General features: G+C 43.0%; 1 protein-coding gene across 2 annotated transcripts in view; it reads right to left on the bottom strand.

Moving 5' to 3' along the window:
• Nucleotides 1-16,150, bottom strand: part of AFF3 (AF4/FMR2 family member 3) — a 323,305-nt gene extending 307,155 nt beyond the window's left edge. For both annotated transcript variants that reach the window (XM_042040545.1, XM_042040553.1), the window contains exon 1: nt 15,829-16,150. In XM_042040545.1, coding sequence (XP_041896479.1) covers nt 15,829-15,881 — 53 coding nt within the window. In that variant the 5' untranslated portion in view covers nt 15,882-16,150. The remainder of the gene's footprint in view (nt 1-15,828) is intronic.
• Nucleotides 16,151-16,227: the final 77 nt, after the last annotated feature.

Below are 16,227 nucleotides of genomic sequence, written 5' to 3'. Positions count from 1 at the left end.
CATATCCATGAATGTGTCACACCTCACTGTGTCATTGTGCCAGAGACTCATTAAAGATCTACTCAAAGCTTCCTTCCTAATTTATATTTCTTCTATGAGTTGCTTTGATTTGAGAAATCTCTTCTGCAAAAGGAAAGACGTCCATTGTTTGGAGTCTGAAGGGAAATGTAGGTGTTTAATTGGTGGATGTGGTTTTCATTATACTTTCTCTCTCCACCACAAACCCTCTTCATAAACTGTGACAAGTCTGTTGGCAGCCTGCTGTATCAGACTGGGGGTAGCTGACTTGATAAGCATGTCACCCAGATGAAGAAAAACAAATTCCCTCCAAGTTTGCTTAGAATTGCTAATTAGCTTAAAGGCAGTGTCCTGAATTGGCACAGAAAACAACCACGAGAAAGTCCAAAGGAGACTAAATACTGTAACTCAGTAGGGTCTAGTAGTATTTCAGATGCTTTCTGGTTTATTGAAATCAAGTTAGCATCTTTGCCCTGAATATACTCCTTATTTAAACACAAGTGCAGTGACATACAGTCCAGTAAAGTCCCCTTCTTCATTTCTATGCAGCCCATATCATGATGGTAAAGAAGGCTCATTTACTAGAGAACGTAAAGAAGAAGATGTTTTTATTTTTACAAAATCAGTCAACTACTCTTACAGCACTGAGGTCCTTTCCCTCATTTCCCAAATGAATGCAGAAGTGGGGATGAAAGATACAACAATCTGGTCACTGTTAAAATTCTCTGCTGCCATTTCTCAATGGGGCTCATTACTTCTACCACTCAGATCAAAATAAAATCAAACCCTTGTGTACATGCTTGGCGTTTCCAATCACCAAGTGGTAAGGAAGCATTTCAATAAACAAGTTGCATGTGGCTACCTTTTCTTACCTTACTGATGTAAAACCTAGTTGCTCTTATTTACTAAGGGCAAATCGTGCCTGTCCAATCTGATCTAGACTTCTATCTGTCCATCTATCTAGACTTCTGTAAAGCCTTTGGCACTGTCCCACATAACATCCTTACCTTCTTATCGGAGAGATGTGGATTTGATCAGTGGACTGTTCAGTGGATAAGGAATTGGCTGGATGGATGCAGACAGAGTTGTGGTCCATGGCTCTATGTCCAGGTGGAGATGGGTGATGAGTGGTGTCCCCCAAGGCTCTGCCTTGGGACTGGTGCTCTTCAATATCTTCATCAAAGACACCGTCAGTGGGATCGAGTGCACCCTCAGCAAGTTTGGAGATGGCACAAAGCTGAGCGGTGCAGGTGACACAACAGAAGGACAGGAGGCTGTGCAGAGGGACCTGGACAAGCTTGAGAAGTGGGCCCAGGAGAACCTCATGATGTTCAACAAATCCAAGTGCAAGGTGCTGTACCTGGGTCAGGACAATCCCAGATTATGAGTGGACAGGGAAAAGAAGTCATTGAGAGCAGCCCTGCAGAGGACTTGGGGGTTCTGGTGGATGAAAAGCTGAACACGAGACAGGAGTGTGCACTCACAGCCCAGTAGGTCAATGGCATCCTTGGCTGCATCAAAAGATAAGTGGCCAGCAGGTCAGGGGAGGTAATCCTCCACCTCTACTCTGCTGTCATGAGACCCCACTCAGAATACTGCATCCAGCTCTGGAGTCCTCAACACCGTAAAGACATGAACCTCTTAGAGAAGGCCTAAAGGAGACCCACAAAGACGATCAGAGATCCTTTCCTAAGAAGACAAGTTGAGAGAGCTGGGGTTGTTTACCATGGAGAAGAGAAGGCTCCAGGGAGACCTCACCAAGACCATCCAGTACCTAAAGGGGGCTTATAAAAAGCAGGGAGAGGGACCTTTCAAATGGGCAGATAGAGACAGGACAAGGGGCAATGGTTTTAAACTGAAAGATGGTGGGTTTAGATTAGATGCTAGGAAGAAATTCTTTAGCCAGAGGGTAGTGAAGCACTCGGACAGGTTGACCAGAGAAGCTGCGAATGCCCCATCCCTGCAAGCATTGAAAGCCAGGTCGGACAGGGCCCTGAGCAACGTAGTCTTGTGAATGGCATCCCTGCCCTGGCAGGAGGATTGGAACTAGATGATCTTTAAAGTCACTTCCCACCCAAACCATTCTATGATTCTATAATTCTATGATTTTCCAGCATGTGAAGGTATTTGGTGCCAACTCAGGTGGCCTACAGGGCAGTAAGCAACCCTTGACCCATCTGTGGCTTGAAGTTAACTGCTTTTGAACATCCTCCAAGGTGGCAGAACAATACATAACCATAGTGTACGACTGCAGGCTCCAACCTCTCCCTGCTTGAGATACTCCAACCTCCATGGCCCTCAGGAAGGTCCTGACAGCTGTTAAACTAAAGCTCTCCTACAAAAGTAAATGAGATAAAAAAACTACTGACAAAAATACTGAGAGGGTACTGAGGATGCTGATTAAGAACATTCACTTGATAACACACAAAATCTTAATGTAAAGAAACTGGAGAACAGATCTGAACTTGTAAGAAATTGGGGCATTATTTTCAAAAAATACCTATGGTGACAGAAAGAGTACCTTTACAGGTATAGGATTGCTTATATTTTCAGGGTTGTATCATAGCTTGAAAGAGTACAGGCACACTGAAAAATTATGCTCAAGCTTCAGTACCCCCCATACATCCCCCTCCCCCTGGACGTGCCCTGGAAACACTGATATAAAAAGAGAATGTCAGCAGTTTTGCCAGAACTCCCAGGCAAGCCAGTCACAGTGGAAAGCTGACATCCAGAAGACCTGGAAAACAGCCAGTTTGTGCACAGCATGTCCATCCTGCATGCCGGCATTCAGGTGCATCGGATTTATTATGCATGTGCAGATCACCTGATTTATTGCCAGGGTTTATTACCAGGTGCAGCAAGGCCAGCAGCATGTTCAGAAAGTGTTGGATTTACTGCACGTACCCAGGACATCTGTGAGCACACACAATCACCTTTTCTCCTGAGACTTCCTAGGAGGAAATACAGGAACCATTCTCAAACTTCTGCATTCGCTTTGGTTCCGTACTCGCCTGCAGACAGACTGCTGGGATAAAGTCAATGCAGCTACTTTAGCGTACTCTTAGCGCGTATTGTTAGAAAACTTGTTTATACTTCCCAATCCTCCAGAGACGACTGTGAGCGGATGAGGGCGAACCAGCAGCGTTTCAACAGAACTGGCCTGCTTCTCTACCACACAGCAGATACATTAGCACCTAATGAGTTATGATGACTTCAGCTTTAATAGATGACTTTTCTTCTGCCAACCAAATTACAATACAAGCAACTCTGAAATTTTATTTGTTGTTTTGGCATGTGAATGTGAGTTGAGCAAAGGAGAACACTTGAGTTACATATTTGCTCAAAAAATCAAGAATTCCATTTTCTTTAAGGCTTTCAGTAAGAGGTACATTTCCAAGTAATTCCTGAAAGTGGGAATTGGGTGTATCTGAGTGGCATCCAGGTCGGTGTTCCAAGACTCACTCTGATCCAAAGCAGCAGTACTGTAGCAGTACTCCATAGCAGTACTATAATAGGTATATTTAATTAGTTCCTATTGGTGCCACGTGTAGTCTGATGAGGTGTTGGAGTGCCTTACAGAATACCCAACAGTTATCAGCATTTCAGTATCAGACCTTTAACACATTGGGATTATGGGAGCTCTAAACTATAATGGGTTACTGAGACCCATCTACTGACTTCTTTGGGCAAGGGCATTTTTCTGCTGCTATAAATGCCTTAGTTTGCACAACTGGATTTCACAGATGAGAGCCAGCTCCAGGTGAGATGCCACAGCAAACAGCATTTCCCAGGCAGGGTGCTTTGACTATGAGCCCCTTTTCTTCACTGGTTCCCACTTTCCTCACCATGAATGCCCTTTGTGGCTATCGCCATCATCATGAAAAGTCATTACCAAAAGCTATTACAATAAAGTTCTCTAGTCTTCTCTTGACCCGTTAAGGCTCTCCAAGTTTCCAACTAATCCCTTCAGGGTATTCCTGTGCTGTCACTCATGCTTGGGAGGAGTCCTCATAAACATGCCCAAAATCACTTCATTGTTCCTTCTGAGGTTCTTAAAAAGAAAGTTCTCAGTTTTCATATCATGCTCACACTCATGGATTTGGCAGCACTGTCAGGCTGGTGGTCTGCTGCAACTGCTCTTTATTCGGATTATTAAAATACTCCAGTCTTTCCTTTCTGACCAGTTTTGCCTTTATCCATAATTTTCCTCTGTTTTTCACTTTGTTTACAAAGTTTTTGGTACTGCAACCGGCTATTTGTCCCAAGTCTCAACAGCTCTTATTACAGCAAATCTGGGTCCCTATGCGGATGCAAAGTGCAATGGTAATGCACCTGAATAACAACAGCTACAGGCAGAAGGGTAAAATAATACAGCACCCACCCTAGTATGGAGTCAATGCAGAGCAGTAGCCATTCCAGCCCCTCAGAGAAGTATGGTTATGACGGGAACATGAGGAGTTTCACTATTATTTCTACTGGGGTAAATAGTTAGGATGTTGACTCTTCTTGGAAACCTTCATTGTACTTTAGTTTCAAATCATCAGTGCTCCAGAATTAATTGCAACTTTCATTATTTGACTATTTTTCTTCCTCTTTTTAACCCTTATGATAATTTATTCCTTTTCTTTTTTTAGCTATACGTTACTTTGCTGTGTGTCATAGAACTCATTTTTCTAGTTACTTTGACAAACCTGACATCTTGCAGCTGTTACACATCTTGTGTCAATTACATCTCTAGATAAAAAGAATTCTTAAACCCTGAAGGCTGCAGATGGCTTCCTGGCGAGGGGTTAACAGGTTAACTCCAGCTTTGTAATAAAGCCTTTTGGGGTTCTCTTTTCTTGGGCTGTTCTCCTCAGTCTGCTTCTCTTATGCCCTTCTAATTTTTCTATTTCACTTATTCTAAATCACATTCCTCTCTGCTCACAAGAGAGGAGCCCAAACACCAGTGCCTATCCATCCCTGCCTCCTTCCCACCCAAATGTGCCTGGGGGGCAAGACGAAGTAGCTTTCACTTGAACCTTATCTCCACATATCATGCAGGCTGCTTGTGACAGGGCACAGCTGAATGACCACAAATCAGTGGAGTGACAACTCGAACCACCACTAATCCCTAATAAATTCTGGACTGTCCCACAGATTTGGGGATCTCCTGACAACTGGTGATGCTCTCAGCATCTGGCAAACCACTTGTGTCTAATTGGGTACCTTGAGATATTTACACTGTGCCTCATGGTTACTGAAGAGATGGATCACCCCATTCTTGATATCTATCCAAAAAGGGTATATAAAACCCTTTGATCTTGCTAAGGCAGCAAAACATGTCGAACCATCAGTTATGTAAAGGTGGTTGTTCTTAATTTGAATACTGCACAGAGAGGAAAGAACAGAAGTACCATATAATGAGATATATTAAGACTACAAAAGAATTAAGTGAAGCCGTTATGTTATGAATCATGCTTTTATTGTTTAGCAGTCAGCTCTTGATGTAATTCAGATAATAATGAATGGGCTAATTCCTTCCACCTTATTCAGGCAAAACTTCCATTGACTTCAAAGAGAAAGTTGTCCAAGTGAGGACTAGAGATTGCTGTATCTATCCCATTATTTGCAAATGCTTTTCTGAATATAAAGTTTTCCTTTATAATGGGCTATTGCCAATAACACTAACATTTACATAATGTAAACCTCTTACATAAGAGTCTTTCATGTTCCAAAAAGATTTTTTATTCTTATAGCAAACTGCCACATTAAAAGTTCTTCCATTAACCCTAGGATTTATTTAAGTGTAAGAACATACTGACTTTCTCAGTGCACCATTTCAACTGTTTTTCCTTCTGCTCAAAATTTTTTATTTCATTTTACCATGAATTTTTTATCAGGAGACTGTGTTATTTATTGATTATTAGCAAAGAGATGATTTATCATTGCAAATATTTCCCTTTATCACAGAAGAGTGCCAAAAAGGGGAAAACGTGCTAAGCCTTGCTACGTGTTACATTTTAACAGATGCCAGGAGTATTTGAGGAAACTAATATATACTCATACATCACTGTTTCTCTTACTCTGTAGTTCTGTTTATAAGTTATTACCCTATAAAACTTTTCAAATTGGAACTTTTAAGTGATTCCTAAAGCAATGGCTTAAAACTTGAAAAATATGCTTAAGCATAACACTTTCTGTTTTGATCAGGGCAGGACTCTACAGGTTTTTGACAAAACCAGGTATTTTTTCTCTGATTATAAAGTATGCACTTCCATCTGGAACTTATTTTGATATTGTGAATCTTAATGCCTCAGAAAAGCACACAGAACAATGGATGGGCACTACTTGATTATTTTAAATTGAAATTAATTAATTATGAAGCAGCTGCAATCATCTAAATTACTTATTTCCCCTCTCAGTGAAAATGAATTTATAGGCATTTGCAAAGCATACAAAAATAAAGAGAGAGACAAGAAAGTCTGTACGAAGGGAAGTCATGTAAAATTGTCTATGATCTGTATTTCAAGAAAGTAAATAATTAATAACTCCAAGGAAGCATATTAGGGATTGCTCATTCTATTATACAGACACATTGAGCACCAAAATGCTTTAAATCTCAACAACAAATACAGTACAGAACTCCACAGAATTTACTTTTCCAGGTAGTAATTTTTTCAGCAGAAAACAGCGAATTTTTCACATTACAACCAGACGGTGACTTGAAAGAAGCTTCTCAGTCATTTGGTAAAGACAGATGAGCAAGGAGTGTTAGAAAAGCTACCAAGGCATCAAAAGATCTACAGTCAAGGCCATTAAAGAATAGCTAATCTGCTCTAGTTCTAATTCTTTGCTAATGGGTTTCCTTAAATGTGCTTTACATCAGCTGTAATTAGTTCAAGATACTGCTACTTATATACTTCTAAGAACAACAACAAAAAAAAGGTTGCATTTATACCACTTGCTATGTAATCATGTCCATGCAGCCATGCACCCAAGTTGGCAAGTTCTTGTGAAGTGTGAAGGCTTGAAGAGTGTCATAAAGAGATAGTTTGCTTGGATCTACAAAAGTCAGTTCAGCTCCAACAGCAAAAGCATTTATCTGTGCTTTCCTCTGTTTGGGTTATCTCAACACCATTTCACTTCAGACATTGCAGAATCATCTCTACTGAATGGCCAGGGATACACTAACAGGTATACATTACCACGTATACTGGTAATACACAGATTTTTGCTACCAGTGCTATGGGTTTTGAACAGATTTTCGTAGCCAGTGGCAGTTTCCAAAAAAGCCGACCAAATCAAACCAAAATCCTTGCCCCTTTTATGTTAAGAGTGTGACTGGATTTTGAATGGGATTCACTCCTTAGAAAAAGGAAAGAAGAAGTCTCAGGGGAGGCTTTTGAGCACCTTCCAAGACCTAACGGGGACTAACAGGAAAGCTGGGGAGAGTCTTATTACAAGGGCATGTAGTGATAGGACAAGGAGGAATGGCTTCAAACTGAAAGTAGGTGGGTTTAGATTAGATATTAGGAAGAAATTCTTTATTGTGAGGGTGCTGAGACACTGGAAAAGGTTGCCCAGAGAAGCTGTGGATGCCCTGTCCTGGCAGTGTTCAAGGCCAGGTTGGATGGGGCTCTGAGCAACCTGGTCTAGTGGAAGGTGTCCCTGTCCAAGGCAGGGGGCTGGCACTAAGTAATCTTTAAGGTCCCTCCCAACGCAAGCCATTTTGTGATTCTGTGATACACTCTGAAAGGCAGAGCTCCACAAGCTGCAAACACGCTGGTGTACACAAACATGCAAGGCAATGTGGTGACAAAATTCAGAGCAGTTGGGATCATGGTGGTTTTCTTGCAGGGAGTCTGGGTAAATGGACTAGCACACAAACACCTTTTGTATTAAGAAATTCCTAACAGTCTTCAGGCCTAACCACAAATAAAGCACATTGTGACATTAATTTACTCTTTAAACTGGAGACATTTAGTTAATTCAAGGTCATCATCCTGGAGAAAATGTTACACTCTCTTTGCCAAACACAAATGAAGAAGTGCATGCTTAGCTTTTATTGTTACTTTGTCCTTTAAAAACAGTTGATGACATGACAAGTTCCCTCCCTATGTCAGAAACAAAAAAATATAAAAATGTGTCTTCTATTGGATGCATATCAATGTAATTATCTTCTCCAGAGTCTCTGTCAACTCAGTCTGTTAATTTTTTTCTAGGCTAAGGTTCAGCCATCTACCACACTTGCTGTTCTAAAGCAAAAGATCACAAAAACATTAAAGTGGCATCATTCTCTCCTAAAATCGACAGACCTGAGAGATGAACCCTTCTGGCCAATCACAAGTGGTCAATGACAGAAGGAATCAATTTTCTCTTGGTACATCACTAGGGTGTAGACATCATTTAGCATCATCCAAAAAAAAGCTAGCATCCCCCCAGTGGAGGTTTAGGACATCTGCCAACACCCATGCATGAGAACATGCAGCCATGCACCCAAAACCTTCACAGTGACCAAGACAAAGAAGGCAAGGATAGAAACAGGGAGATGTATAGTTGGAGAGAGACCACTGTCAGGGTGGCCTTTGAATCCAAACTCTGCAAACACATACTTCACCAATGTTCTTTCCTCCTCATCCGTCTGTCATATTTGCGTTTTTCTTACCACCATAGGTCATCATAATACCTGGCATCTAGACTGCACCATTATGGTAATGCATGAGCTAGGGAAGCCATGAGTTTCTCCCTAACAGATTTCAAAAGTGGTATGTGCAGTAAGAAGTAATCACAGCTCAAAGCAATCAAAACATACTCAGTGTAAGAGGACACCACCTTCATCCTCTATTTGTACACTCCTGCCATGTAGTCAAACCAGGCTGAGCCACAAAGGACTCTTTCTTTGGTCCAAAACATGTGAAAACAACCACACAGAAAGACTGGGCTACATTAAGAAGTCGTGCAGCTTTGTCAGATACAACCCTCTTGTTTTTAGTTTTAAGTACTTACAGTTGTGGATCATCTTTATTGAGAAACAAAACATAGCAACAAAAAGCTTCTTAGCAAAGATTTCTGGTCCCTTCTGCATAATTTTAAGTGTTTCCTGCCTGCTGAGACTACCACTGCTGCATTGGAACTAATTTATTTTTTAGGAAATACATAAAGGGTCTCTGAGGATAAGTTTAAATGGCATTTCGACTGTCATATTTCCCAAGATACATCTGTATCCAGGTCCTTGGTACATGCATTCAGGTTTACATCTTCCTAAGAGGATAAAATGCAGTTGTCTTAAGTCACTATTTTTTGTTTGCTTAAGGTACTAGGAAAGTTGAGATATCAAGTCATAAGAGAGGAACACAAGTTATGCACTTGTACCTTTGAAAAGATTCAGAAAACGTTTAGCACAGAATATTAATAATTGTCATTACGTTCATTTAACTGTCACTACAGTTCATTCACTCTTTCTCCTAAGTATAAATTTGTAGTTACCCACAAATTATTTGGAAATTATGTAGATTATTACCTGAGTATTCAACTACAAGTACGCATTATTTGCTCTCCTGGGGTCCTAGGCAGAACCAGCAAGTACAATCAGTGTCTTAATACTGATTTTAAGAGACAGACGAGTAGCCCTGCTGGTAATGATGTGAACCCAGTGGATTTGGCCAGAGCAGGGACCAGTGGGCTCTCTGGGAGCAGTCAGACAGCGAATCCAGTCGCCAGCAGCAGCACCAAAATGGAAATTCCTACTCCCCAGTAGGGCAGGGTTTACAAAGAGCTAGTTCTGTTCAAAACCAAGAAAGGTTGGTCACAGCTTTCCCTTTTCCTACTTCAGTTTTTCACAATGAACTTGTGGTTTTCCCCTGGAATTAGCCTTACAGCTAACCAGCCCATATACAAAGAAAGTTTCCATGGGTTTCCTAAAAAATACCATCCTTTTGAAATCTCATTTCGTGATGGGGCCACTTCACAGTTACAACCTGATCAGTCTGTCAGATGAGACAACACGTTGGACAGAACTTCACCTCCCTGATTTCTAGCTGTACGTGATACCAGTGTTTCTTCATTTCTACAGATTTTACTTTATTACTCCTACTGTTACAAAAGTTACAACCAGACTGTAAGGTATCTCTCTTTTTATCCATGCTTTGTCATTTCCTAGTCATAAATATGAGGCAAATGGATTAATTTGTTATATGACATTAGAAACCCCTGTAATTAAACAGTTGCTTTCTTTAATGACAGTGTCGTGGAGTCGAGTATGAAATTATTGCTAATGTATGGATGACAAGATGTTCCCACAGCCAGTATTTTTTGGTATGCTTTTTTTAATGGCCCATATTTCTCATCCACTAGTTTTAAGAAACATAGTATTTTCCTCAAAATATTCACAAAGAATGGTAAATGCTGCCTACATCTCATGCCCTCTTCTGAACCATTCAACTACAACCTAGTAAGGGTTTTGCCTCAACTTTTGATGAATACATTCCCAGAGGAGCACAAATCTACAGGTCTGAGCATCAGAATGAAAGCCCAAAGGGCTGTTCACCTCTTGCATCACACAGTTGGGCATGGGTACTCAAACAGTTCTCAGGGAGACAGATGAAAGCACATCCACTGTCCTACTGGTATAACAGAATTTTACTTATTAGACAAAAACAAATCAGAAGTTTAAAAAACTAACTATTCTTTAAAAAAAAAAAAAAAACAACAAACAACTACTAAGTACAGTGAATTAGAGATGATAGTCCAGATTCTCATCTGATGTAAACTGGCAAAGCCTCTGGACTCAGAGGAGACTCAAATGAGGAGGATGTGGTATATTACATCCGGCAAATGAGCACTCACACGGCACAACAGACGTGTTTTTAAAATATTATTATTCAGCTGATGTTTATAAAGTATTATGACCATGAAAAGCTTCCTCCTCTTATTATTTATAATGTTTTAGTGCATATAATTTGTTCAGTGCTGTAAGAAAAAAAAGCTCAAACAATAGAAGCAGTTCCTGACCCAAAGGGCTCCCAGCCTAAAAAACAAGCATCAGTAAGAGAGAACATGCTGTGAAAGCAGGAGAAGGGAACAGTCTATAGTTATTACTTGTCTGTTGTTTGCTCACAACTTATAATCATCACAGAAAGAGCAAATTTTTAGATGGGAGCTCAGTGAGGGATAGGTGGTAACTGTGAGTTGACACTGGGAGGAAGGGAGAATAGGAAACACTACAGAGAGAGAAATAAAGAGATGAAGATGATTTCAAGCATTACTGGTTGAAAAGAAGCAAGAGCAAAAAAAGAAAGAAATAAGGGGCAAAGTCCAAGACACAGGCTGGAGTAGAGTTGTAAAGGAGACGTGAGATAAAAGAAGGCACTAACTTGATTTTTCTTTTTGTGAGAAGGAGGTATTATTGCTTAGCATTTTCAGTGAAAAGGCCAAGCTGGTCCAGCCTGTTACCATACTGAGAAAATGGCTGGAGTGACCCCTCTCACCCCAAAGTAGCTTACTGTTATCTGAAAATAAACATCATGATCTTCTACTTTGACTGAAGAAGCATGTGTAGAATTAGCTTTTTAAAACTGTCTCCAGTAAACACCATGCAACATAAGGAAAAAATATCTTGCCTTACACAAATATAAAATGTAGTGACTAAAAGCCAGGCAACCTGGAATCAAGAAGTTACAAAAGGTTCATTTATAAGACTGCTGGATGTCTGACCACTTTTTGTTAATAGCAACTTCCAAACAAAACTCTCATTGACTTCAAATGGAGCAGGAACAGACCCAAAGATAGCAAATGAACTAATAATTCAATACACGGTCTGTAAAACACACTGGGCCATCTTATACTGTGGCATTTGATATTGATCTCAGCTTGGAAGCTAAACAGCTATACATTTTTTACAGGACTATCCAACCCCTACAAAAATTATGTTAACTCAAAACGCACAGAAGTATCAGATAACTACCAAATAAACCAATTACATACTTGGCTTCTTTTACCTAAACAAACACTGTTTTGTTTGTGGCTAACAAACATCTTACATTCAAAATTATTTTCTTGTTTGGTACAACTCAGTAAGTGCTTTAATAAATCTGCTAATTGCTTTCAATGAATGGGGAATAACTCTGCCTACGCATGTATCTTACATCAGCACGTGAGGAGAGCCTTTACTAGCTGGTCTTCACTGGGGCTATTGCTGTGCCTAAACCTAAGAACAGAGTTAAGGACCTGGCTGAATTTTGATCTTGATTTGTGAAATAAAGAAAATAACAACACAAATGGCTGTAATGCAGAACTAGTCCGGGCTCACTGATTAGGTCCTTTGGTCTGTTCATTTGCTGCTTTCCATCATATATAGTATGTTTACTGATGTACAGCAGGCATATAAAACACCTCCAACTGAGATTTTCCATCTCTTTTTGTCCAGTGTAAACAAATGTAAACCTGTAACGCACCAGAGAATCCACAACCTTGAGTCTGGACAAGTAAAACTACACATGTAGCACACAAATAAATGCATGGAGAAAGAAAAACAGGAGACGGGGCTGTGGTTTGAAGTCGTTAGTGCCCTGTGTCCAGGATAACTCTGTTAGTCAGCAGTAACAGCACCTTGAGTTAAGCTGGGCTGATCACACTAAAATGTTCCAGAAAAAGCTTACCAAATGGGCACAAGTTTTGTTTATGCCACAGATCGGTATGTTTTCTTAAAATTCCTATTTTGAGTTTGTGCTCAGCTTTCACTATTTGAATTATAGTAGTTTTCTGGGAAGCAGAAGTGTTATTGGCATCTATACAACCTGGAAAAACTACTGTTTAGTAGAAAACAGCTTACAATATTCTACCATTGCAGTTTACTAGCTAAACACTGTCTTATAGTCACTACATGATGTATCATTACATTTTCTATATTACAGCAAAGCAAAAGACATGGCATATATTAATTGGAAAGAAAATTCATTAATAGTGTAATAGTAACAATCGATGAGAATTGATTAGCATGCCTCTGTTCATTTGGAAAACCCTTTTGATTTTCCAAGAACTTCTCAAACTAAAAAAAAAAAAGCACTTTAGAACAGCACATTAATATTTAATTACTGCACTTCTAAGCAAAATGTTCACCAAATACTTCAAAAAGTGGATTTTCAGTCATAAATTAAGTGCGCAAATTGCCATTATGGCTACATTCAAAAGAATAAAGGACAACATTCATTCTTGCTGCAGAGAAAATTAAGTCTCTTTAAGTGTTGCTCTTTGACATGAAGTACTTCCTATCTATGTGGTGTATTTTATTTCCCTTTTTGGCAACAACTGCACAACTTTGAAGGCATTCTCATAAGTCTTCATAGCTGAACATTACCATACCAGCTTTGTTTTTGTCAGTTTAGTACAGAGTTCACGCCAGGTTTCTTGAGAACATCCATAACTTGCCCCTTGGTGAGCAGGCAGGACGGCAGGAGGGCAGCAAGCAACAGACACCCTGCCTGCAAATGGGAGACTGACCCAGGGCCCCAAGGCACTGCTGACCTTCACAACAGACTTTGGAAGCTTTCACTAAGCCAAAGTAAGTTTTTATTTATTACTGCTTGCACGACTTTTCAAAACTGACTATTCTGAACCACTTGTCAAACAGCTGCTTCATTGTAAACTTTCAGCCCATGATCTGATACTCGAAGCTAAAGCTTCTCAGCAAAACTTAGTGCCCCAAAAGGACCTGGGCACAACAGCAAACACCTGCAACCCTCTTGCTCCCCTCACTAGGCACTGCTCTGGGCATTTGTGGGGTTCAACCCCTACACGGGGAAAAGTTTAGCAACGAATGCAGGCCTGCCACTATGCAATGGCTTTTAATGTGCTTTTTGGAGCCCTTCTGATGAACTCACCTAAACTGCAACAGCTGTAGAGGAAAACAAGTAACAAGAGCTATGAAACCACAAGATTGCATATAAGGCGAACGCAGATATTTTTAAGCAGGTAATTCAGCTGGAAAACAGTTGATTTTTTTTCAACCTGTACAAGAGTTTTACAGCAACCACAGTCATTTGAAAGTGGCTCCACAACAGCCAAAAGCGTGCTAAAAAGGTTATGAGAAGAAGCAATGGCCAGACACAGCCTAGATCCCTAATGTCCGAGAGTTACAATGTTAGTTTTTTCAATCATTATTACCTCAAATAGCCAGCTCGGAGAACAGAGCAATGGACAGCCCACTTTTGCTGAAAAAGAAAATTCGCCCAAAGTTTGTCTTCATTCAAGGAGAAAGGGAAAAGCATTTAAATGTGTAAAAGTATTATTTCTCCCACTCTTGTTTAATAGAAAAAACATGTAATTTAATTGTAAAACCGTGCATATGGACTGTAAACTTAAAATCAGGCCAGAGATAAATGTTATGGTTTGGATATAAACTGAATATTGGTATTTATAATTGAAACGAGGGCATAGCCTTAACTTGTGTCACAGGCAGAAACACTATAATTAAAAACTTTTATGGGGTAATAACTAATTTTGTATTATATGTGCTCTTTAAAGTTCCCACAGCAATGTAAAAGTTTTATTGGGCTCGATGTTATCAGTGTATGCATTTATAAGCATCCACATTATGCAGCGCAAGCTGTTCTCATCATCTTGAGGTCTTTTGTGAGAAGCGGCTCAACTAACGGGACTCGCTGGTCCAGCTTATTTTGCTACACCTGCCACCGAGGAGATAAGCCGGCGCTGCCCTACTGACAGAAGCCATAGATCACCTAACACGGTTTAAAACAAAACGCACAGCGGTAACTGATGCCAGGCAAAAGTAACCTCAGCTCCCCGCACTCGCGACCCGGCGGGCGGAGCGCACCCGCGCTGGAGCGCACCCCGCCCGGCGCCCCGCTGGGGAAGGCGGGCACGGCGGGCCCGGGGCTGCGCGCCGGGCTCCGCGGCATCCCCCCCGCGTCCCGGCGCGGCCCGGGGGCGCTTCCCCGCACACCGGGGGGTTCTGGCGGGGAGCGGAGCGCATCCTCCCCACCCTGCGGACCCCAGTGGGACCGGCGGGGGCCCGCCGCCCCGGGCCGGCGGCGGGGAGCGGCGGCCGCCCGGGGGCAGCGTGACTCCCGCAGCAAACTCCGGGACTTGGCAGAGGCAGCAGCCTGGGGAGGGTGGTGCAGGGGGGAGGGCAGCGCTTCCCACCTCCAGCCGCTAATGACATTTCTAGAAATTGTTTCCCCTCCTCCCTGGCAGCCCCGCACCCGCCGCCGGGGCGGGCGGGGACGGGGGTGCGCAGGGGGAGGTCAAGGGCATGCAACGGGGGGGGCGCAATAAAGACGGCCCGGGAGGGAGTTGCGGAGCGAAGGTGGGGGTAGGAGGTGAAAGGGGCGTACAGGAAGGATGGGGGATGAGCTACGGGAGTCCAACCCGAGGTACCAGAGGTGGGTGAGCACAAGGGTACAAGACCATTGGGGGAGTGAGAGCGGGGGGGGAGGGGGGGGGCGGAGGGATGAGTGCAGGTGACTCCTCCAGTCAAACACCACACTCACCTCCCGGATCCACCCTGGCAGTCAGGGGAGGGGGGCACCCGTCCCTCTGCCCCTGCCGAGCCAGCAATGCTGGGAGAGCAAGTGGCAGAGGAGACACCTCTTTGGGCTGCACCCTCTGCTAATGCACCCGCTGCCCCAGTTATTGCACCTTCGAGCCAATGCACCCCCCTTATTGCACGCCCACTATTACTGCACCCCAAATTTACTGCACCTCTCCAGGTAAGTGCACACCCACTCCAAATTATTGCACATCCCCCAGTTATCGCACATCCCCCGCAGCCCCTGTGTCCCCGCGCCTGGGGGAAGCAGAGGCACCACTTACCATAGAGAGTCCAGGTCCCACTCCTGAAGGAGAGCTAAGTCGAAGCTGTCCATGGTGAGCGATGTCAGCGCCGCCGCGCTGCAACCACGCGGCGTCCGGGGCGCATCGTAACTGCACCGCGGGCAGGGCGAGGGCGCGGAGCACCCCCGGCGCCGCCGCCGGCCCCTCTCCGCACACGCGCGGGAGGGGACGGACCCCCACGGCCACCTTCCTCCCGCTTCCCCCTAGGAAAAAAGCGAGCACCCTGCCCCCAAAAGAAAGCACACGGTGTCACCGCTCGTGTGCGAGCGGCGCGGCGCGGCTGGGCTCGGCTGGGCTCGGCTCGGCCGCCGCCGCCCCCGCGCTCCGCTCCCGCCCCGCTCCCCCGCGCCTCCTCCCTCCCGCCCGCCGCCGGGAGCG

The sequence above is a fragment of the Corvus kubaryi genome, unplaced genomic scaffold (assembly GCF_017639235.1).
Source record: "Corvus kubaryi isolate FWS band 111438036 unplaced genomic scaffold, C.kubaryi_AGA036_p1.0 133, whole genome shotgun sequence".
NCBI classification, from domain to species: domain Eukaryota; kingdom Metazoa; phylum Chordata; class Aves; order Passeriformes; family Corvidae; genus Corvus; species Corvus kubaryi.
The sequence above is the reverse complement of the archived record's forward strand: the minus strand, read 5'-3'. Positions and strand labels throughout refer to the sequence as shown.